The 26,521-nt window shown below is 35.3% G+C and overlaps 1 protein-coding gene across 6 annotated transcripts in view; it reads right to left on the bottom strand.

Moving 5' to 3' along the window:
• The window catches only part of CNKSR2 (connector enhancer of kinase suppressor of Ras 2), a 2,909,208-nt gene that overhangs the window by 298,070 nt on the left and 2,584,617 nt on the right, over nucleotides 1-26,521 (bottom strand). For all 6 annotated transcript variants that reach the window (XM_044072276.1, XM_044072278.1, XM_044072277.1 and 3 more), the window contains one exon: nucleotides 7,360-7,460. In XM_044072276.1, the coding sequence (XP_043928211.1) occupies nucleotides 7,360-7,460 (101 nt within the window). The remainder of the gene's footprint in view (nucleotides 1-7,359; nucleotides 7,461-26,521) is intronic.

Genomic DNA, 26,521 nt, shown 5'->3' with positions numbered 1-26,521 from the left:
ACTAACATCATATCATCATTACAAAATATTAACTATTTTATTTTAAAATTCCACTACATTCCCATTACAGTAAAAAACTCGTCAGTTGCTTTTTATAAACATGAGCTTGCTTTTCTCTAGTTTCTCAACAAGTTCCTTTCAAATGTTACTCCATCATATTCATTAATATAGTGAGCACTTGCATAACACAGCTGTATACATTATGTTTAGTACAGGGTCCTGTTACTTCTGTTATTCATAAATATGATTATGACAATAACAGGCATTACACAGAAATCAAACAATGGTTTTGAGTTGCACACAGGCAGGTATGATATGTGTGTTGCATGGCCTACAGACATGGCATAAACATAGGAGTGGGTGATCAGTTGGGGGGGGGGGTCCACTTGCCTGGACTGCTGAGATTCCAGAAATAGACTAAATACTCTTGTCTATGGTGGACCATAGTAGTGTGTTCACATTTGGAGACATTAGTAAGGGAGATTTGGAGAGATTATCACCTCATTGCCCATTCCTGTGGATGGCACTTCATTAACATGTATTTTAGTGAGGGGGAATCACTTGTGGGATGGTCCCCACTGGAAAGAGCTTTGCAGTATCACCGGTTTGCATACTAAGTGTGTGTGGTTGTGGCCATCAGATTAGATTGCACCATTAGAAATGTCATAACCAATAACATTTTGCTACCCAACAATACTGATGTTTCCAGTGTTTCTATACATTCTTTTCTGATGATGATGCTCCTCTATACAATGTTGAACAAAATACCACCATGAGATGAATCCCACACTTTTTTTTGTTGAAATGGCAACTGCTGGTACATTTTAATTCTCCCATAATTTATGACAAATAAAATCAGCTTGAACACAGTTATTAACACATTTATGAACTGCGGCTATTCTTGGGGGAGGGTGTGCATTTGTGCAGGTACTGCATTCATGGAAAAGCATGGCTACAGATTGCTGTAAGACTATATTACCAGAACTTATCTAGCAGTCTTTATGAATCATTCTGGACTTTAGCATGCATTTTTAAGGTGTACCAAGCCTATACCGTGGGACACTATATTTATAAATTCCACTCAATGTGTTTAGCAATGACACATCCTGGATGCATATGGCTGAGACATATTAAAATCAATATTCAAAATCTCATCTGCTAACTAAGATGGTTATTTTATGCTAGACTGTTATCCCAATGAAAACATTTGTGAAAGCAAATCATGGCTGTTCTTCTTCCTTCCAAGCAGCAGCGGCAGTTTTTAACTGTCCACATCTGCTAGTGAAATACTTATATAACTTCTATTGGTGTGTGTATAATAATGAGAGAAAAGGCATTACAAACAACAGTGGCACCATTATCAGTTGAGCCCCCAGACATTCTGAAGATATGTGCTTTAGCTGAGCATCTCACTTTTTTATAAGCCATAATCCAATGAGCCTGTTTAATTGAAACAAATCACACTGGCAACTTTTTTCTAACATACCTAGATGTTTTGCAGCTTCGGAGTTACTCGTATTAATTTTGGGGAGGGGCAGAGGATTAAGCTCGGGGTGCCTGTCAATAGCTTGATGGCAGCAGTTCCAGTGGCTACCATTTCAGTGAAAATATTTTGCTGAAAGTGTAGAGAATTCCATTTTCTCTAGTGTTGCATGACGTTGGAGTAGGTATATTTATTTTCGGATGTTATGGGAATGCCCTCCACATGGGAGTGCAGAGGAGCTTGCCCCCAGTGCAAAAAAAGTTTTCCTCCGAGTTTCACTGAAAGTGCTTTTGGTGAAACATTTTCAGAGTATTTGCTGCTGACAAGATTCCTAAGTTCCCCTGCATGGGGTTATGGAGAGACTTGCCACCAATGTAGTTTGATCCTCCTGTGCTACTGAATGGTCTTGCTAGATCAGGAGCCATTGTAAATCAAGTTGATGAAACCTATTACCCATAATACAATTGTTATAACCTTTGCAACAGCTAACAACAGTATCTCCTCAAAGCATTGTAGACCTTATATCATGTTTCTGCAAGTGTCTTGGCTATTTGGATAATTGTGTACATAGAGACCATCATCTGGAGATGCATAGAATACTGCTGCAACTTGTCTTCCTCATCCAAAAAGTCAGAGTGCCAAACCAAACGAGCTTGAATATAGGCATACGGGAGCACTACAAAATCCTGAAAGTCCAAAATCCTGAAAGTTCAAAACACTGAATCTCATAATACTGAAAACACACAGGATACCAACACTTACTATATTCCAGCACAAGTACATACAGAAACATATTACCTTTCAACAATACTTGGAGAACAATAATATGGTTTGTCTAAACTAATAAGATTGTAATTTCCTGGATCAGTAGAGGGACAACCTTTATGCAAGGGCAACATAACTGCAATTCTCCACACCCCAGAGACATAACTAGCAGAGAGACTCAGGCTGAAGAGTTGATGGACAGGTGTTGCTAGACAGGACATTAGGCTTTTCAGAAGACATCCAGGGATCTTGTTAGGAACCATGGAAGGAGTATTTTAATTTAGCAAAAAGTGACAAAACATTTTGGTCAAAATTGATTTCTGCAGTGGAGGTATGAGGGGAATGTTGGGGAAGTGAGAAAGAAAGTCAATTTAGAGAGCTTTGTAGCCTGTGTGCTGCAAATAGCTGATGCAGACTGTAATAAGGAAGAGAGAATGCAAATAACAAGATTTTAGAAAGTATGTTGTTCCAGCCAGCAAATATTGTGCAATGTTTGGGGGGGTGGATTTGATCTATGCTGAGTTGGAAGAGGTAATCAGAGTGTGAGAAAAAAGGTATGTACAGATAAAGTTACACAGGTGTCTGAAACTAACGTATGGAAAAAAGAGAGCTGCTGTGAGCAAAAAAATGTATGGCATAGTCCAATGGTTGGATTTTGGGGGAGAAAACGTTGGGCATTACTTTGTGAGAAGAAATAGATGGTTTTGAGATAAACTTTGTGGACTATTAAGCTTTAGAGTTCAAATCCTTTGTAATGTTAAAGATTTCTGTTACACAGAGAAAACAGTATGACGTATCAACAAGTAAAGCAATCATTGAAAGGATGAGTGGGGAGTGGCAGGAACAGAGTTCAAGAGAAGTTACCTGAAGAAAAACAATCGCAAACGAGAGTACAAAGGGTGATGTGCATAACGAGGATAATGAGACAAAAGGGAAGCTGTGCAGATATACAAAGGCATTTGGTTAGACAGTGGGAAAAAAGAGAAGAGAATGCATAAGCTGAGCAAGAAGTGGGAGAGAGAAAATCAGAAATGGGATGTCAAAAGATTATGGGAAGAGGCGTACATGTGCGCTGTGTTTATGAGAACCTAGAGAAGGCATATGACCACTTACCATGGAATACCTTGTGGAAAGTGCTTGAACAAAATAGGATATCAGGACCACTGCTATATGGTGTTCAGTCCACATGAATGAAGAGAGAGGGAGGCAGAGTCCTCTGCCTGCACTGTTACCTTTAAGTTAAAGGCACAGAGGTTAGGTCTGGGACTCCACTAAGGGTGGGTTTTGCCTTCTACATCATTCACGGTTTTCATGGGTAAGATATCAAGGAGCAGCTGATTTCTGTGGAATATCCACTTTGGGAATGTGATGGTCGCACTTCTATTGTTTGCAGGTGATAAGGAGCAGCTGATTTCTGTGAACTATCCACTTTGGGAATGTGATGGTCACACTTCCGTTGTTTGCAGGCGATAAGGAGCAGTTAATTTCTGTGAAATATCCAGTTTGGGAATGTGACGGTTCCACTTCCGTTGTTTGCAGGTGATAAGGAGCAGTTGATTTCTATGAAATATCCACTTTGGAAATGTGACAGTCACACTTCCGTTGTTTGCAGGTGATGATGATCACCTCAGATCTTCTCCAGCATGTATCAGAGTGGTTTACTACCTAGTTGGAAGTGGCTGGAATGAAAATGATCACCTCCAAATCATTGATCAAGATTCTGTTCTCTAAAGAGTAGATTGCTTTCAACAGGACAGGATAGGGCTTTTTGACTCAACAGGAGAAAGGTATTTATTCTGGGATCTGGTTCATTACTGGTGGTGTAAATAACTGGTAGCTTGACAAGTGGAAGGCTGCATTGCTCATAAGGACTGGAGACACTGCACTGGACTGCAGTGGAAGGGAGAGAACTGGGTCTCAGGGTAAGGTTCTCAATCTACCAGTAAGTCTCTATACCTCTCCCCATCTTGTGATTTTGAGCTTTGACAAGATACTGAAGGACAAAGTCATAGATAAAAGTATCAGAAAATAGGTTTCTTTGCATGGCAGTTGGACTTGTCCTCCACAGTGATGAACTCAGCAATGAAGGATGACATAATAGTAAAAGCACTGATTTGGTGGGTTGAGAAGAGTTAAAATTAGGTGGTTTCAACATCAAGTGAGGGCACCTCCAAGGTATACTAGGCAAAAGCCACCAGTAGGAGGCTTTGGAGAAGACCAAGGACTCAATGGAGGGATTATGTCTCCTAGCCTACCTAGAAAAGCCTGGGAACCTACAGGCTGGATTAAAGGCTGCTGCTAAGAAAGATAATTATGCTTTACCCTCCTCAACTTACTACATCTGTGACCCTCACCAATATAATCAATTTAGGAAACTGATATGTGTCTGCAATGCTTAGAGATACAGTAGTTTAAAAGAAGTGATGTCAGTTTATGACATCAAGATGAGAATTTTTGATGGAGGTTGCAGGACACAAAGAAGGCTGATGACAAAAAGGTACAATGGAGATATAAAAGTGGATAAAGATACGGGAAAGAGGAAGCAAGTAGAATGAACATATGGAGGAAGTATATTTTTTAATTACATGTTTTTGAGAGTTTTTCAGTACACTTCACCATAACAAGGCTTATATTCCATACACTAATCATAATTTATATACATACAAAGGAAAAACAATAATAGCTAACCACACCTGCTTACAATTGCAAATAACTCTTACAGACCTATCATTAACTAATCTCTTTCCCATAGCTGACTGCCAGTTGAAATATCTGAAAAGTTATTTCAAATAACATGAGGTCATTACAGACCCTGAGAACTTTCTCCCCTGCACCAAAGCAAAAATTTAAAAACAAAATAAATGTATCTGTCTAGGGAAACCCTTTTTATTTACTCATGTCTGTAGTTCTTCTTCTATTCTGTTTGAATTATAAGCATATAATTTATTTACTGTTATTCAGGTTGTGGGTAGAAAAGATTAGACTGCCAACACAGTCAACAAAAATAAATCAAAACTTTCTAAAGATGGGAAGAGGTTAATTTATGAAGTGGTACTGATGTGTTTCTTTTCACAGTCAGGTGTCCAGAGATAATTAACTTCAACAGGTGGGGTAATAAATCATCAGCCTCCTTTTCACATTTATAAGATGATCTACCAGTGTTCCTATTATATAATTAAAGACGCAATCCTTCAAATGCGTCTTGATCGAACTTGAAATCATGAAACAGCAAAATAGCGAAACGGCATATAAGCGATTTCTTTCCCTGGGAAAGAAATTGTTTGGCTGCCTCCGTTAATTTGCCATTTTCCTCACTGTAGTGCGATCTTGGAGTTGATATATTTAAGTAGGGTGTGTGTGGGGGGCACCCCCCCTACATCGACTTTATGTACTATTTTGAAGTTTTTACTTTTATTTTTTTTGTGGAACAACGATTCTTTTTCCCTGGGAAAAAAATCGCTGTTCTGAGTGTTCAGGATTGTAAGCTTTCGCTTACATGGGGTCGATAAATCAGTGTTCGTTTTTTTAAGCGTTCGCTGATTTAATATAGACCCATCTACCATAGGTCTCTTTATTTAAACTCATCAAGGCCCTACTTTTTTCTCACCTCTTTGGTTTTATCTCCCTTAAGATGTTACCTGCTGTTTGCTACTCATCCATACCATTTCTATATCTTTATCATTTTGCTGTTTTGCTTCTTTCTTCTTAAGTTCTTGTTTTCTTTTTGTCTCCGTATCTTATGCACCTAGAATATTTGTGTTGCTTTTATAGGAAAATTTCTCACATACAGATCTTTACCACAAAGAGATCCTTTTTCCAGACATTTCTGGATATCTGCTTCATCCTGTTCAAGGTTGCAGTACAGCAAATAACAAGGCACAAAGTAGAAACAATCTTGAATGGCACACCAGTCCATCATAGGATACAAACAATTTTGTATTCACACCATGCATGTAATTATTGGCAATAGAGAATAGTGCTAATTAACCTCCTAGATTATCTTTAAGATACAGGAGAAAACTATATTCATGTGGATCTACTTCTAAATATCGCACCTCATATAACCAAACCTAATTTCCACAAGATGGAAACAGCGAAAGCTGAAATACCCGAATGGCATATTTTTCCCAGGGTAAGTAAACACTTGCCCAAACTTACACAAAACACACACCAAATTAAGTAAAACCCACATAGGTGGGGTCTGTACCCCCAGACCTCCTCTAACTATATATACCAACTCCAGGATCGCGCTAAAGTGGGAAAAGGGCATGTTGGGCAAGTGTTTCCTTACCGTTGGAAAAATTCACCATTTGGGTATTTCAGCTTTCTCTATTTTCGTCTCGCAGAAATGATGTTCGGTCATATGAGGTTTGATGTTTAGAAGTAGATCCGTTCATATAGCTATGGGTAGTTTAGACCATCTGCTCATACAGCCATGGGCAGTTTAGACCATCATCAGTTCACCTACTAGCACATTTTTTGGAATATTGCAGGAAACTAGAGACCTTGCAAGAACCCATACAGAAACAGAGCAAACAAGTAAGCACTATTGTTTCTAGTAAAGACAAATAAAATATTAATTAAATAACAGCAACATAGTAACTGTTAATTTAATTCATTCAGTAATTACAGAGTCTTCCAGGCCTTGCAATGGTAGTGAATTGCTAGTCATTGCTGAACCAACCAGAAAAGGAGGTAATATGTCAAAACGTTTTATTTTTTTAAGAATGTGGCCCTGCAATGATGAAAACTATAATTCAGTTCATGTACATGTATGTATGCCAGACGTTATGCCAGTCTTTATAAGTTTGAAAGCAGAGATTTAATAATTCCTCATTTCTGTAGACGAGTAACCAGTACTAGAATGTTTAAACTTTTTCTTTGATAGCCCCCTAAACAAAAAGCCTTCAAAAGAGCTATTTTCATGTTAAATATGAAGTGGATGATGTTTCTGAAACATTTAAACACAGAGTAGTTTTGGTGACTGCATGCAATGATTCTCCTACTTCAAAATACTTTTTATTAATATTTCTGTTACTGCTTAACAATGTAAAGACTGATTTATTAATTGCACCACTGCTAGTTTTAATAATATGAAGAAAGCAACTTACAGAAGGAGGTCTTGGGTATGTATCATATGGAGGTGGTGGGCTATCTTGTTTGGGCGTCGACGGAGTTTCAGCATCTTCATGTTCACTTTCACTCCAGTACTCTAAAATGAGAAATAAAAAGCACATTTGAAAGTCTAAAAGACTCAGCTCAATATCAAAGAATATTAATTGAACACATGAACCATGACACAGACGTCTACAAAGCCAGTGTCATACTCTGGATTGCATTTATAATATAATCTTGTAAAACAGTCTCGTTTGTCAGTTTTGATATTCATAACAGTATTTCATATGCCTTCATGATTTTTGAAAAATGGTATGAAAAAATGTACAGTCTTGATAAAAAATGTCCTTTCTGTAATGCACATGTTTTATCAAGGAATAAAATGGTTTACTTATCCTTTCATCGTAAGATATCATATTTCATCCTATTCAGGGTCACGGGGAAGACATAGTGTATCCATGAACTCAGATGGGTTCAAAGCACAGAACTAATGACAGATGGTGTACTGTTCGACTACAAGACAGACAGACAGACACATACATACACAAATGTACTGTAGTTACAAATTTTAAAGAAGTCAACTTACTGACTGCAAACATTGCACCTTACTAATAAAGTAGGGATGGCTGTACTCATCACTCATTTGCAAACAAAAGGTTTAGTCAATGAAATGTATGCCATTTACTTAGCACAGTGATTAAATTAGCTGTGTTTTTTCAACTATTTTCATTCCTAACTTGCAAATGTTGCTGCGGAAGTACATGTCTGAGCAGCTTTTGTACATTGAATTGTCATGTAATGTAAAAGTAAAATAATGTTAATAGCTTCCTTCAGCAGTGACAAAGCAGAATTTTATGAACAAGGTGAAACAGATTTAATATTTTATCCTACTGTCAAGCCAAATTTTCCATCTAAAAGCATTTCTCTTCAGGGGCTGAGAAGAAAACAACTCTCTATAACAACAACAAAAAAAAATGTTTTAATGTCAGCCAAGGAAAACCCTACACTTAGATACAGGGCCAGGCTCAGAAGTAATAAGAGTAAATGGTAACACACTATGTGACATTTAAGAAAATATGTCACAGAAGGATTCAGAAAAGCTCATAAAATGGAAAAAATGTCTAAAAGACACCAGGTTACAAAGAACACATACGCAATGAACATCTGCCAACAAGTAATACACAAGTTAAAAAAAAAACTATAACAAAACATCTTAATAGTTGCAAGACATTAAGTGCCTTATCTTACACATTATTAGCAGTGATGATTCACATTTCAGCTTAAACATACTTAATACAAGTTTCAACTACTTAAAACTTATTAGGCCTTGAAAAGAACATCTTGAAATACAAAACATAAATGACAAATGGTGGCATAAAGATAAAACCGATGGAACAGTATGTGCAATTCTGAAAGCTGATGACGGCCTGTCATACCAAAAGAGAAGGGAGAAAAACCTGGTTGAAAATGCCAGAAAGAATTCAAGAACAGAAAGTGACTTGCTTCTGTCTGAAGCCTGCTTGATATTCCAAAACTTGCTGAAGGAAAAAAAGAAACATCAACAACCTCATCAGATAATAGTCAGAGGACATAGCAGGACCTTTGTATGCAACTCGGCTACCTCTCTGAGCAGAAGGTAAGAAGACATCATTGCCAGTGGACAGACACATGTTGTTTAAGCCAACCTCATACCCCTTAAAACTAGGCACAGTAGTCTATGTAAACCTCCACAGCCATATGGAGGAATAATCTTTGTGCCCCAGGTTCACATCTTCTGCATAATGGAGAAATGCCTGAGCCTTACATCTAAGATGGAAGTTAACCATAGAAAGTTCCCTGGAAACCTGCAAAATATCCAGTGTTTATGGAAGCCTTATATGACATATCACTATTCCACAGAGTGCTTGGTGTCACAGGTCATAAAGCATCACTATTAAAACACTGTCAAGTGATAATTCGGATCCATGCACATATCAATTGAAAGGGGTGTCAGGTGGTATGCTGTATCACTGCTGAAAGAACCAATAGCGTGTCAGATATTTTTGGAGTGTGCATGATGCATGCACATGGAAAACATTCAGCCTGCAGCATGTGTTTTCAAATGGGCATGTCCAAAATAAGCATCTAATGAGTAAGGAGAGACAGATACAACATGATGACAAAAGTGGATAGTCAGGTATCATGCTAAAACAACTTGTGGCCATATGGAACAAGCTCAGATGGGTGGTTGAGCCACAAAACTAACCTACAGCATGCATCCATCAATCCAACCACAACCCCTTTTCCCATTTTTGCATGTGGGCTATAGGTGTCACTTCAACTGTGACAATACTCTAAAGTCAAGGTTCACACTGCAGGGTGGTTAGCCCTTTCATGGCATGCACATTCAAACCAATGGCCACTTTAGAATGTTCAATCCACCTACTGCATGTCTTTGGAATGTGTGAGGAAAGCAGAGGAAACCCACACGAACAATGGGGTGACATGCAGACTCCACACAGAAGGCTCCCCATTGGAGAATTTAACTGGAGAATCTCTTGCTATGAGACAACATTATCCATTAATTCAATATGCCACCCAGCCTGCATTATGCATGTATGTGCTAAAAACAAAACAGAATATATGCAAGGTAGTGGATTCTGCAGATCTTCATTGGGACAGATATACAGAGACTAACTGTGACATGTACCAGGGGCTCACAATACCATAAGGAAAGTAAAGAAATAGAACACACAACCCAAGTAGTACAATGCCTGACATACACATATATTGGCAATACAACCGTATTGTGATTTTGCCTCCTGCTGGTGATTTTGGAGACTCACTTCTACCATGTTCCATCATGCCTGTCTACAAGAAGATACCATTGGGACACAGCTATTAACTTAAAGGACTCTAATTGAAAGCACATATTTTAGCCAGAGACAGACAGATTTTAGTTTAAATGTCAAACAGGTTTTTGTAATTTTTTTATCATTATTATTATTATTATTGTTATTATTATTAAATGCTTTATTTTCACTTTCTTGGGCAAGCTTTTATTGTGTGCATGTTTACTTGAAGAAAAAAGTCTTATCTTATATATTTTTAATAATGAACTGTACTATTCAACATTATATGAATGTAGCTGATGGCTTATTTATTGGTAAGGGCTTATGAATTCTACCTGTATACCAAACTGGTTGTATCCATCCTTAATATGATGACTGTTTAGAACACTTTGCTACCTTTCAAACAGTCTCTCCTCATTAGCCAGCTACCCAATACCAGATATTATTCTGGAGGTCAAAATAAGGATAAGCTAGTGAAGGTCATTTGGAAGCATTTTCTTCCACTATTCTAGAAATGTTCTCTCTTTTACATGGCTTAAAATTTCATTGTCCCATCCATCTCTTTTAAAACTCAGTTGGCCTGCATGAAGGTCTGACAGACTAGGATCCCCCTCTTCCTCCAGATACTGAGAAGTAAAGTCTTATTTCCTCCCAGATATGGGAGGTTTACATACTTATAAGTCCAACTTTTATGTGAGAAAGGTAATTCACTCCAATATTCTTTGGAGTTTTCATCAGCATCCTCTTTTTTTCCAGCTCCATGCACTCATGTGTACTTCGTCACTACTCCCCTCAATCACGTTAACTTGTTCCAGGTAAGCATTTTTTTTATTATACTCCTGTTTTGAAGCCAAACATTTCCAATGAGGTTCTTCTTTATTCCCTACTTTTGCCTCATTCCGTGACTTTAATCTGAGGTTGGGCTCTTAGGACAGGCCTTTTCTCTGAACAGTTGCTGACCCCTTCCCTTGCTGGGTATCACAGTGGTACATGGGCTCAAGGTCTCCTTTTCAGAAACAGCTATCCATACTTAGTTTGACAGATAAACCACAAACATCATGTAACTGAAGCAAACAAGCAAAAACCAATAAAACAGAAAATGCCTCAGTAGCAGATTGCAGGGAAACCACTGCACAACAGGTCTCGACCACAAAATACACTTTATTAGTGGACTGAGCGCTTTCGTCCAGAATGGACTTCATCAGAATGCCATAGTAAATTACAAATACATTTATATACACCCAGCAATCAAAGTTATTTTGCAACATTTGGTCTATCAATTTACATCACCCTGGCATCATATCCTTTCCCATGCTAAGAAGTGTTACAGTACTAAAAAAGTGCAAAATAAATATAAAATTAAGAAAAAATATATGAAAGTATTTACATGCCATGTTAAAACCATATCTTGTTTACCCCTCAGTAAATATTCTAACACACTTATATGATATACACCAAGCATTATTAGCTTGGCATTGACACACTATGTTAATTTCAAGACTTAGCATTCTCTTTTCTGACTTAATTTATAGAGTTGGTAGGGTATCCCTATCCTGTGAAGCATTAAAACTGGCTTGACTTGAAAGCATCTGCACCACCCACCTTTGAAGAGTTTCTATTATTATTGGAAGAATCAGCATTCACAGAACTAAAAGTCAAGGAAACAAGAATTTACCCCAGGAAATGGACTGATAATCCTTGGATTAAAGTTCTTGGTTTAATAGAAACTCTTAAAACAATACATTCTCTATAATTTTGGCTGAATGTTTTTTTAAATATTCTGAATGTGTATTGGTAAATGAAAAGTTTTATTATCTCTTTTTTTGTGAAATATTTCTTATATTAGACTAAGTGTAAATATTCTATATAGTTATTTAATCAAAACTTACATTAGACTGTAACATTTTCATGTGTTTAAATTTAATAAAAATATTTGAACAAAAAAACTGGCTTAACCTTTCCTACTGTTACCAAAGGTACTTGAAATATGGGAAATCCTTCCCAATAATTACATTAAGATTCAGAGAGGTCATCATGGCTACTGGATGTAGGACTTTATCAAACTGTCTCTGTATCACCATTGAGCAACTAGGTGTTATCATTTTCTCCCATGTATGCATATTATTTTTACTGTCTTTGGTGAACAGGCCTTCTTTTTATAAATATATTGATAGTCCACCAGAGTGACCGTACTCACAGAATAAAGAAAACCTTGTAGCTCATATCCCCTTTATCTTAATTATGCACTACATTAATTCTGGACTGGCACAGTAACAGAAAGCTGATTCAACTAAGTGGGTTGTTGCTTGGTCATACTCCATTGTTTCCTTAATATTATCCTTCTTCCTGGTGGCCTAAATGGGTGCTTCAGGTTTGGAATCCCCTTCCACAAAACTTAGCTGTGAACTCTCTCTTCCCAGATTTAATGCAGAGTATGAACAACGTGTTCCCATTTCCTTTTTCACTGGTTTACTGGTAAAATCATTAGCATTTATATACATTCTTATAACAATAAGTTTTCTCAACTGTTACAAAACTTTTAGCATCCTATTGGCCTGATTGACACACAGCCGCTTACTGACCATCAGCATAGTCCTTCTGGAATGATTAGTCAATGAGATGTGGAACACAGCATCTTTACTATTTACTGCCAAGCCAAGCACATCAATATGTTATAATTCAAATATCTGTGACCTGAATGTCTTACCACTAGAAGAAATGTGTCCATGGAACCAGAAGGTCTGAATTTCTGAGATGATTCCTGCCATTTCTAATAGATGCTTCTTTTTTTTTCATGTTGCTACAGTCCAAGCTGTGAATGTCCATGTAAGGATGCAGGAGTTCTCTCCTAAGTTGTGCCTATCATGTTCTTCAGACCCACTGATCATTATGGGAGAGTATCAGTACCTGTAAAGGATATCATCACCTCATGACAGATTCCTTCAGACATACAAGTTGAATTCATAGATGTCCATATCATCCTAAACCAGATTAATTCCCCAATCATAGATAGCTATAGAACATTGTCTATGTTGCCTTCTGAGCATAAAAGCTATCTTAACATCTTAGCTGAAATCCCCATTAAATACAATTCTTTTCTACTAGGGACTTCAACTATCCATCAATAAAATGGATGACCTACAGTGCCGGTAGTCGGCATGCCAAGCATTTTCTTGACAGTATAATTCCTTACTCCTATGAGCAATTAGTTAACCATCCTACAAAATACCCCAAACATCCTTGATCTAATCCTCAAAAATATGGCCACGTTTTGCACACCTTCATAAGTATCTACTTCCATTGTTAAATTAAATCCTAAATCAGTGACTTTTTCTTTTAAAAGTGGTGATAATTCTCATAGAAATATCTCTGTGTTTAGGGACTTCTCAAAAGCAAACCTTCTTTTGTTACTTGATGACCTAAATAAATTCCAATGTAATCCTCCTCTGATAGATCCCATTGCAAAATCAACTGCCTTTCCATTTAATATTTATTCCCACTTAAATAGTTGTGTTGATAAAGCAGTCCCTAATTTTATTAAATGTAATGAGATATTTAGAACCAAACTCTTATGGTAGAATACTCATATAAATAAATTGTACAACAAGAAAAATAAATTGTTTAATGGATATAAGAAATCTCATTCTACTTACTTTTAAGAGCATACATAAGGAAAATAGTACAGAGCATAAGGAAGCCATTAAAGAAGGTCAGATCTGAATATTAACTTAAAATAGCCACTAAAACCAAAAATAACTATAAATCTTTCTTTAAATATGTCCAGAAGATAAGTACTAATACATAACAATGCTCACAGCTAGTCCACAATAATAATGCCCATTCTAACCAAAAGGAAATAGCTAGTATCCCAGCTGGCAAATTTAGTTCAAATTTTAATCCACCCACAGTTATCACTACTCTGCAGATTCCCAGTCAAAGGAATCCTGTCCAGCTTCTACAGTAACAGTCTGCCTGGACATCTATATTCTCAAAGGTGATCAGGAAGGCTTCCAAAGTCTCTCAGTCTACTGAATTGCTTTAACAGGGCATAGCTGTAAGCTGTGCTATGGATTTGTCTACCATCACCATCCATTCAGCAGTGACAGCATTCATAGCTGTTGGTTGTGTCATGAGTTTAGTTGTCTCAACCATTCCACCAGTGTGGTAGTATTTATCCAGAGAAAATGCACCACTGCAGCCATTGTAGCCATAATGACAGGTACACCTCCAGACAACACTCTGATGAATCTACAATCCAGCTAAGCATAGACTTTCTCTTATCAGCTTTACAGGGAAAACTTGCTGGCAGAGAAAAGTAAAAATTAGGAGCTGCTTGCCACATCTACCAGATATGATATTTTGGGCAATTAGCATAGCTGTTTTTTATTCCAAAAGAAGTAACATCAGTAGCATAATATAAAATAGGCTTAAATTTTGCCAGGAGAATAAATAGCAAAAAATGACAACACAAACTAAACTTGCAATTAAACAGAAAATTTAGTCCATTTGCCATGTTTGTGACTACATCTTATAACAGGTGCACAAAGTTGCTTGTACAGTTTAGCAGTCTCCCCAAATTGCACCTTCATAAACAGACCAATGAACAAAACAAAAACTTTAACACGGTATACTCTTTCCTCATACTTTAAGCTGCAAACACAGTTTCTGGGAAACCGCCAAAAAAAGTGTCACACCATGTTAACTGCCATGAAACAGTTGCTCCAACACAACACAGGTAATCTTCAGTCTCTAATATCAGATGTCACTGGCAAAACCATATGTTCCACTCGATTCCCACCTCAGAGCTGATTGTTCTGGCCACATACAGTCACAATATACACATTAACAGATAAATGATACAGACTCCTTTGTTCTTCTCAGCGACTTCTAACATCTTAAACCTGCCTTCCTCTTAAACACTCACACACATTTTCATACTGAAACCTAGGCATGCTGGCTTTAAAGGACAGACCCTAATATTCTGTGTTATTGTTGTTACCCGAGTACTGGCCTTCCCAAAGGTTGTTTTGTCCCGAGTACTCCTAATTTGATTCTGAGGTAGTGCTGCTATACTTAACTATGCTGTTTCTGCCTGATATGGCTTACCTGCAGGGCACTTAGCTGGTATAACCACCATGCCATTTTATAATAATTTATATTCAAACCTTAGTCACTGAGCTTGCAGTCAGAGCTCCAGGTCTCTATGCCATCGCTGCATACCGAATATTTTAAGTGCAGCTGTACTAATCTCTCTGTATCCTTGACTGCATTCCAGTCACATGTTCTTTACTTTGTGCCCTATTGTGCACCTTAAACAAAGCAACTGCTCTTAAGTTCTCTGTTATTCAAGCTGTCCCTACAAACGTGCCAGTCCTGGGTGCGTTGTGCTAGTCCTAACATAAAGAAATTACTAATTGATATAGTATTCAAGTCAAAAATTTATTGGTGGAACATACATGAATAATACTCTGGGGAAAGAAAAAAAATGGATGAATGCATATGGCGGCAGAGGATCAAAAAATGAAAATGTACTGCAGTCCATTTGAAATAAAAGGAATGAATGGTATACTGTTAACTACAGTTGAGATACCATAACATTATCTACAGGTGTTCCCTTAGTGTCAGTTTACTGGAATGATGTTTTCTTTCTTTTTCTGCTTGCTAACTATTCTGTCACTACTTAATAGATGTTCATATTTACTGCTCAAAGAAAATGCAAAGCCTAAAGCAATGGGGAGATTGATTTGTTATGGATGTGTAAAAAAATGAATGAATTTAATTTACTAAGCAAAGAATTACAACATCATTCCATCCTTAAAAATATTTGTTCCTTTCCCAAATGGGGATTCTTTTCTAATACAATTTCTTTCCATCCAAATAACCTCTTTTTGTTTACTTATCAGTCACAGAAAACTGTTTCAGTAGAGTACATTGCCTGAAACAAACTTTAACCCAGGCTTCCTTCTATTCATGTATAATATCTGTGTGTGCGTGCGTGTGTGTGTGTGTGTGTGTGTGTGTGTGTGCATGCATGCGTGCCTTTTAAGATTTAATTACAGAAAAAAATTTTCCCTTCTTGAAGACCACCTGCAATTGCTTTTGCCTAGATAACAAAGTTAAATGCTCAGCTTATGTACATGTTTTAGTACTAGCACATGCAGGGCAACTTAATTTCTTGTGTTAACAGCACTGCAAAGATTAAAGAGCACTTGAGATTTTGAAGAAGTAATTAAGTTAGATCATATCTATTAAAAGAAGTTAAAGCTTAAATAGATGCTGATATATTTCCATGTTATCTGTGAGCAGTAAAATTAACATAGTGATGAAAATAAGCAGCATTTGTCTTGGAGCCTTAAAGATGGGAGGAGGAGAAAATCATACGTGTAACATATCTTAGGAGCTACTCTTGTTTTCAGGCAAAAGCACTCAAATTTGAATTCTTGACAACAATATGAAAAGAAGTACACTGAAAGTCATGATACTGAATGTACCACGTTGAAATGTCAAAATGCTGAAATTTTAAAATGGTGACATTAATATACTTACTTTCCCACACATGCAGAGAGCTGAACTTAGCCCCTCTTGTGACAAGACTCATATTAGGGCTCATTTCCAAGTCTGACCAGCAGGGGAGTGATATTGTTTGTTGATGGGCTGTGTGCTAACACAGTTTACATATGCAGTATATGCACACTATTTGTAGATATGCTGATTTCAGCACAGCAATGTTTCACTTTTTGACATTTCAATACTGCGCATTTAAGTATTCAAATTTCAGAAGAGTACTACCCAGTAATTTGTCAGCTTCTTCTCATATTTCACATGTGCAGGTCTGAGTTTATAAATTTGACATCAATAACATAATGGGTTATCCATTACTTAAGGTAGAAATGGTGTCTTACAATGAGAAAACTATCTGTATGTTTTACAGACAGCTACTCAGTGGATTACAGGACACTGTTGGGAGAATTCATTTTTATTACTAAGCTACATGCCTCCAAAAGCTCAACTTTATCATAAGATTTAGATGATGTGAGGTTTCTATGTTTAAAATACATTATTATTCTTATGTATTTTATTTATCCTTTTTGACCAGGTTAATTCCCATTAGGCAAGTAACCTCTTTTCAGTGGAGAAGCAAGATTGTATTTATATTTCTAGTAGAAATTTGGTCAAGGTAGAGGGGAACTTCCTCTATTTTTGTTGATGAGTGTAGTGGGTTCCTTTGCATCTGCCTGAGATACCACCACCTCAAGCAGATTGGACCTTGGTTTTAACATCTCATCTGAAAGACAGCATACTCTGGAGTGTAGCACCCCTCCCTCCCAATGCTGCACTGTAGTATTTTGAAAAGGAATCAATCACCTGGAGTGGGACTAGAACCTACAGTATTTTGAGCTTCCAGCACCAAAGGCAACTCTGCTACCTGTACAGCCACTGACAGACAGCTCAGTCAGACAACTCAATGGCAAGTTCAGAGTATGCTCCTGTTACAAGATGTTTATTTTTTACTGCTGCCCCTGTCTACTGACAGATTTCATATTTATAGCAAAGAAGTTTTAACACCTTATTACACTGAAAAATAAATTCTGCAGGAGCTGTGCATCCATATTTTATGCAATGATTAAATCATGTGATCTACACAATGCTTCCATGCATTACCAACTTTGCTCAACTTGCCATGATAATCTACCACTTCCTGAAAATGTATTCCCTAAAAATGACACACAGTGCTAAACCTGTTTTGTTAAACCTGTTTCCTGGTCACAGCAATATTAGCACCATTACTTTAAAAGATAATTACTTATACAAGTAAACATGCATATAAATCTCTTTAGCTTTATCCATTTATTTGTTTTTTATTTAAGGGCGACGCCCAGTTGTCTATAAAGAAACTGTTCTATCTCTCAATTGTACGTGATTTACAGGGACATCCAGATTTTGTATGAAAATGTTGCTGTGTTCCTCCTATTCCCTCCTAAAACTGCAATTTTGGGAGAAATGGTGGTAACTTAACACATAATAAATGATGACAATAATTATAATTATAAGCAACTTTTATTTCAGATAATGTATGTTAATTCACATTCTGTTACTCCATTAACTTCTCAAGTTAATAGTACTAATATTTAAAAAAGTGTCCCTGAATGTTAATGCATTTGTTCCTGATTCTGGAGGTGGAGAGCAATTGTTTTTTGTTTTTCCTTTATTAAATTATCGCTTAATAAATAGCACACATATATTAATAGAAAAGAAAACAAATCATATTAGCATATCATATTCATGCATTATTACATAACATTTATATTTTCTTTCTTTTCACAATTATTCACTCCAACATTGCATAAATTGATCAGTTCCTGTCTTCAATTAAATCTTTCTCTTCCTACTCCTGAACAACATTCTCATATACTGTTCCCACAAACTCCATGTAATTTGTTCTTCCCTTTTCCAAAATCCCAACTCTAGTTCTTTTATCTCCTTTAAAATATTCAGTACTTCAATAAAAGTTGGTTTAGCTTTTGACTCCCACTTTCTTATAATAGCCTTTTATTAGGCAATAGCATTAAACTTAATAAGGCCTGTATGAACATACAATTCAGCTCTTGTGTCCCAGCTCACAAGAATCATTTTCTTAGCTATAGCCATTTGCTCCCCTTAATATTTCTGACAGAGTACTCCGAAAGGAAATTTTAAAATCTGCCAACTCACTGCCCTCTCAAAAAATATGTTCCCCGTTTCTTCCCTCTTTTCTATTATACCTCCAGCATTTGCTATCTACCATTAAAAAAATCTCTGATGTTTGCTTGTGGTACGGAGATACCTATGAAAACATTTCCAAGCAAAATTCCTAAACCTTTAGACTGTGTTTCATATTAGACAGCCATACAAATGTCCTCCAATTGCTTCTTTGAAAATTGCCTTTCCAGTCTTTCTTCCCACTCTTTTTAACTTCCTCTAACTGATTCACATAGTTAGCATGTAATATTTTATATGACTTTCAATCCCCCTTCTAAAAGTAACCTCTAGAGTCAAGAAGAACAGCAGTTTTCTGTTGAATGTCACCAACCACGACTCCACCACAGTAGAGAACAAGTTGCAAAACACAATTTTATTAACGCAATTCCAAAATCAAGGCGTTTTCGTCCTGTAACTGGACTTCATCAGATAATACCTTCCATTATTAAAAATACCTCCATTATATACTTCCTTCCTTTTTCATTTTCCAATCACAAATAACCAATTAATTCAAATAAACAAATCAGCTTACTTTTCCTAAACATGCTCATTAATATTAAAACACATTTCATTTAATCACATAAATACATCTCATTTCTCTAAAAACTTTATATTAAATCTATTCATCACTTTTAAAATCATTCATTCATATTTGTAGGGGCTAATTATATTTTATATATATACATATTTAAAAAAATATATATTTATTAACATTCATAAAACTTCCACTCTTAAAAACATATATTTCCATCAAATAACACCATCTATTGACCATATAATTTATTGCACTCAGGATTATATTTTAACTACCTTTAGTTTCAGTAAAGGAGAAATTAAGCTATTTCATTCCAATAGCACCATCTATTGACCATATAATTTATTGCAACCACCAATTAACAAAACTTCAGCTGCTTAATCCAAAAACACAGAAGCGAACCAAAAGGAATGATAAATCCACAGCGTTTAATTCGAAATAACAAATGGTACAAACAATAAAATGTGAAGCGCTTTTCGTCTGGATTGGTATCCAGACTTCATCAGACAAACAGTACGTACTAGGTAACTGCAAATTCAAATAGTTCATTCAATCTGCACTGACCAATCAGGTATGTTACAATGTAACAACCTGTTAAAGAAACAGACCCTAACATTCAAAGAGACTTCTATCTTTGTACCTTACATTTGTTTTACATGAAGACATTTCAATTTTGCGCATGTTTAAAAATAGTCAAGTTACATGCATTACTTTTTATGCATGTGTTGTAAAAGTAATGTATCATTATTCCGCTAGGTTTTCCTTCTTTTCAAACAGTCCTACGGACAAATTTTTCAGTTCTCCTAATACTACATTATATAATACATATACAGATAAATAACATCCATAGTGTGTTATACGTATATATCTTAAATATTTGAATCTCTTTATTACAAGGGTATTCTTTTTTTCAAGAGATTTTACGTACAAATGTCATAATATTTTCATTGCTGCGTATTTTATATACTGCAAGAATACATGAAGGTGGAAAACTATAAGGTTTCAATTGTACGTATATTTGAGAATAATCAAGTTCAGTACATTACTTTTTATGCATGTCTCTTAAAAATAGTGTACTATTTCTCCGTTTAATTTTTACTTCTTTTAAACAATCCTATGGACAAGTTTCGCAATTCTCCCAATATTATTTATATAATACATGTATAGATAAATAACATCCTTAATGTGTAATCCACATATGTCTTAAATGTGAAGGTCTCGTTTCTCCGAGAGTATTCTTTTCTTCACAAGGGATTTAAATAATAAGTGTCACAATTTTTTCTGTGCTGTATTTGTTATACACAATTAAAATAATCAAAATATGAAAATATGAAAATATAAAACAGATGTAAAGTCTCCGTAGTAAGTCATTAGGTGTCATTAATTTATCGTAGTGACAAGGAACTTGCTAAATTCGTTATATTGACTATATATCCTTAATAAAATTCATAAATTAATTTAAAAACTATTATTCTAAAATTTATTGATTCTTATGAATATATTAAATTTCATAACGTTGTCTACTGTTTGTTATATTTAATATCTAGTCCATTAAACAGCACAACAGGACTGTGTATCCATAGTGGTAACGTTCGAGTTAGACATATGTTAGACATTTAAATAAGTTAAAACTAAAAAATATATATAACAGTTTAACTGTCAGAGCAACAGTTATAATCTGTTTATAAACACCTTGTTGTGGTTTCAACCCTTAAAAAAGATATGTTGCAATATTCTAGTTATAAACTGTCAAGTGCATCGTTGAAAACCAGTGTATAATCAATAAATATGTTGGGTATGGATTCTACAATTACTTATTACGTTGTAAACACTTGTGTAATAGTCAAAAGGGTTTGTAAATAGTTATATATTAAAAATAGTTTGTGGTTAATAACTTTAATTCCATAAAATTATTTCTTATTTAAAATATTTTTACCTGTACTCATCAGTACTCCAAGTATATATGTAATAGTGATATAAAGTGATTTTATCACATAAAAAATGTATGTCCAAAACAAGTTAAAACAGAAGTATGTGCAGGTCTAATTGTGCACGTGGTTGGTGTAAAATGTCGGTAATTATCGTTTTGTATAACTAGCCACAGTTGTCAAATGTTTACTGTCTTCTAATTATTATTGTTTGAAACTACCGTTTATGAGACGTTGTATACTACATAAGTATACTAGGTCATGTCTTAAAATTAATCTTACATTTTTAGTTCCTTAACGGTCTTCAAAAAGGCATGTGGTTAAATGTATGTTTATTAAAAAACGCTGAGACAGACTAATGTGTGTTCCATACTGAATTGTATGGATGTATTTTTCAATAGCAAATGGGTTTACTAATTTTTATTAGGTACCTCTCAATGGGTATGCTGTACCATTGTACCTTAATCATCCAGTTAATATGTCTATCTCAGCAGACTTTTTAATTTTAATACACATGCTATGGAGCATGTTTCATTTAAACCTGGTTTTGTACATGCTCTCAGTCGTAGTTGCCAAATCAATTCGTTTCTCTCCAGTTCTAGTTTTATAAAATTTTCATTATAAAATTTACCTCTTATGTTTTTCTTATTGGTTTGACAAATAATCTTGAAGTTAAATTTATGCCCAGAATGTTGTTCACAATGTCTAGCTAATGCGTTCTCACCTTTTTTCTTTTTATTGCATATAGATGTTCATATATTCTGTCTCTTAAACGACGATCTGTTTTTCCAATATAAAAAGACGGGCATTGTGAACATTGGGCTAAATACACTATTGAACTGGAGTTACAATTATAGGTATCTTTGATGGTAAATTTTTCTTTTCTTATTGTGAACACATTTGAATCATCAATAAACGCACAATATTTACATGAACCACATCTGTGTGTACCCCCATTAGTTTTCTTGGTTATACTTTTAATTTCCAATAAATTTTTAATGTTATGTCCCCTTCTATAAGTAATTGTTGGACCCAGATCTAATTTGTTGGAAATGTCTTTGTCTATTGATAGGCAGAACCAGTATTTTCTCACTATTCGTTGTATATCAGTAGCTTCTGGGCAGTATGTAAACGTAAAAGCCAATGAATAGTTTTTTCTTGTGTTTGAAATAATCTCTACAGTATTTCTATCCTCTGTTGTAGTTGGTTCTACCCTGACTATATCACTAGTAATTTCAACATATACACTTTCTTTCTGGTTCCTTGTACAGGTGTTTAAAATAGGTATGTATATCCCTTTCTTTCTCTTTGTTGTAACTTCCTGAAAGATGTCCTCCAAAAAATGGGTTGGGTAACCTCTATGGATAAACATATTATATAATAAATTACATTCACTATCAAATTCTTTGTCTAGTGTAATCATCCTAGCCGCTCGTACGAGCTGACCCTTCACCACAGATTTCTTTTGGTGGTGAGGATGTGAACTTGAAAAGTGTAGGAAAGTGTTTGAATATGTATTTTTCCTATAAATTTTTGCTGTGTACCTGCTTTCATTAAGATTTTTACTAAGTTCTACATCTAGGAAGTTGATCTTTAATTCCTGAAAGTTTTTTGTAAATTTTAAAAATGTGGTTGTTGAGTTTAAAAAGTTGACAAATTGTTCTGCTGAAGTATTATCTCCATCAAAAATTATAAAAATGTCATCTAAAAATCTCTTATAAGTGCAAATTCTTTCTTTCCATTCACTACTAAGTATGAAGTTTGTTTCCCAGAATGCCATAACCAAGTTTGCAAAGCTTGCACCTACTGGTGAACCCATTGCTATTCCTATCTTTTGCAAATACAGTTTATTATCAAAGGACACACAGTTATTCTTCAGTATTATATCTAGCAGTTGTTCCACTAGAAGGCATTCATTAATTGTTGCACCTTTTTCTATAATAAAGTCCACCACCCATTGTGTTCCTATATCTTGTGGTATGCAAGAGTACAGGTCGCAAACATCCACTGTGAGAAAATTCAGATGGTTTTTAAAGGTTATTGTATCTATTGTTTCCAAAAAATGTCTAACATATGTCTAACTCGAACAAATGTCTTACATATGTCTAACTCGAACGTTACCACTATGGATACACAGTCCTATTGTGCTGTTTAATGGACTAGATATTAAATATAACAAACAGTAGACAACGTTATGAAATTTAATATATTCATAAGAATCAATAAATTTTAGAATAATAGTTTTTAAATTAATTTATGAATTTTATTTAGGATATATAGTCAATTTAACGAATTTAGCAAGTTCCTTGTCACTACAATAAATTAATGACACCTAATGACTTACTACGGAGACTTTACATCTGTTTTATATTTTCATATTTTCATATTTTGATTATTTTAATTGTGTATAACAAATACAGCACAGAAAAAATTGTGACACTTATTATTTAAATCCCTTGTGAAGAAAAGAATACTCTCGGAGAAACGAGACCTTCACATTTAAGACATATGTGGATTACACATTAAGGATGTTATTTATCTATACATGTATTATATAAATAATATTGGGAGAATTGCGAAACTTGTCCATAGGATTGTTTAAAAGAAGTAAAAATTAAACGGAGAAATAGTACACTATTTTTAAGAGACATGCATAAAAAGTAATGTACTGAACTTGATTATTCTCAAATATACGTACAATTGAAACCTTATAGTTTTCCACCTTCATGTATTCTTGCAGTATATAAAATACGCAGCAATGAAAATATTATGACATTTGTACGTAAAATCTCTTGAAAAAAAGAATACTCTTGTAATAAAGAGATTCAAATATTTAAGATATATACGTATAACACACTATGGATGTTATTTATCTGTATATGTATTATATACGTAGTATTAGGAGAACTGAAAAATTTGTCCGTAGGACTGTTTGAAAAGAAGGAAAACCTAGCGGAATAATGATACATTACTTTTACAACACATGCATAAAAAGTAATGCATGTAACTTGACTATTTTTAAACATGCTAAAATTGAAATGTCTTCATGTAAAACAAATGTAAGGTACAAAGATAGAAGTCTCTTTGAATGTTAGGGTCTGTTTCTTTAACAGGTTGTTACATTGTAACATACCTGATTGGTCAGTGCAGATTGAATGCACTATTTGAATTTGCAGTTACCTAGTACGTACTGTTTGTCTGATGAAGTCTGGATACCAATCCAGACGAAAAGCGCTTCACATTTTATTGTTTGTACCATTTGTTATTTCGAATTAAACGCTGTGGATTTATCATTCCTTTTGGTTCGCTTCTGTGTTTTTGGATTAAGCAGCTGAAGTTTCGTTAATTGGTGGTTGTTTGTTTGTTTTTGGCACCGACGACCAGCACAAGGAATGGATACTTCTACCGAAGAGGAGGTTTCAATGAAGGGTAACCTCACACAGTTACTAAAGCTCATGAATGAGCGTTTGGATAAACTAACAGCTAAAGTGGATTTAGTCACAAGCAGTATTGGCGACAACACGAGCACTGACCAGATCAAGGAGAGTTCCCAACAGAGCCAAAATTGCACAACATTGCAAGCACAATGAAACCAACGGGGGGAAATTAATACCATAGGTGAGTCAACCAGGCTTCTTGACTCACAAAGCAACAATGTGAATGTAATGAATGAGCCAACAGGCAGTGGCAATGAACATGACATTAATCTTTGGTTAAATAATGAATTAACCTTGGACAGTATGCAGGCAAGTACAAGTGATTTTTTTAATAATGACACTGATTGTACACTGGTGGAAAAACTAAACTGTTTGATAGTAAGTTATTTAAAATCAAGAAACTACAATTAGAAATTAATTACCTTAACAAATGCATAAAAGAAAAAATTGTCCCAAAAGGTTTAAGATACAGCACCTACCCAACTGGGTTAATTGACAACTCTTATTTTTACAAAGAACTCATTACATTATTAATAACCAAGGTTTGGAACTGCTGCAATGCATGATTAAACATTATCAAATAACAATGAATGGATTGACTACTGAAACTTTGAATTTAGAGAGAGAAACCAAAGCAGATGTAGAGTTCAATAGATATCGATTTGAATTCAACAGAACATTTACAAGTATAGCACAACAGTATCAAAAATTAAAGTCTACTAAAATTAGGAAATTGGAAAGAGATTTAAAGGCATATAAAGAGAATTATGCATATTCCAAACCACCAGGTTCACAGAACTATGGGAATAGAAACAGAATGAACAACCATCATGGAATTGGACAAGAACAAAGGACTGCTCCAAAAAGAAGGAATAGCATGGGGAGGAACGAAGAAGTACAACACAGTACAGAGTTCATAAATGACAACTTAGAAGGGGTTTACTACGATGAAGGAGGGCTAGAACAAGAAAACCAATGCTATTTACAACAACACTCCTCAGAGGACAACCAATGGCAAGTACAATCGAACCAAAAAAACTACAGAGGGGGGAGGGGGAGCAACTGGAAACCGAATCTACAATAGGGCCCCAAGAAGAAACACAACACACGGAGCAACAGCAAATACTAGGACTGACTTTATTTTCAGAGATTACGAACAGAGAAGGGGACTTTAAAATCTACAACTATACTGAGTGTTGTATTGATGAGGTTTTAGTTGAACTTCTTGCAAAAGGTTTAACTTTTGTTCCATCAAAGAGATGTGATATTGGCGAGTTATTAATTGATTTTAAACAATTCATCCGAAAGTTAAACCTAGGGATCTTACTAGGAAATAACACATATAGTAACAACGAATTAAGTGTGACCAGTACTTTTAACCCCTCATGTAACCCCACTATTACTATGTTTGAACAGTTGTGTGAACAAGAATTTAGACAAGTAATAAATAGTCATAAAAGAGAAAGATACACTGACAACATTACAAAAGAGGAAAGGGAACTATTAACTTTGTTTAGGGCACTCCCACTTAGGCTTATGAAACCTGATAAGGGAGGAGGTTTGGCAGTTATGTATAATGAAGATTACAACAGAATAATGACATCAGTTCTGGAAAAAGATACCTATGAGGAAGTTAGTAGGCACCAATTAAACCAAGCATACAATAAAATAAAAATGTTCATCAGTGA

The sequence above is a fragment of the Protopterus annectens genome, chromosome 5.part0, assembly GCF_019279795.1.
Source record: "Protopterus annectens isolate FY-2018-M chromosome 5.part0, PAN1.0, whole genome shotgun sequence".
Lineage (NCBI taxonomy): Eukaryota > Metazoa > Chordata > Ceratodontiformes > Protopteridae > Protopterus > Protopterus annectens.
The sequence above is the reverse complement of the archived record's forward strand: the minus strand, read 5'-3'. Positions and strand labels throughout refer to the sequence as shown.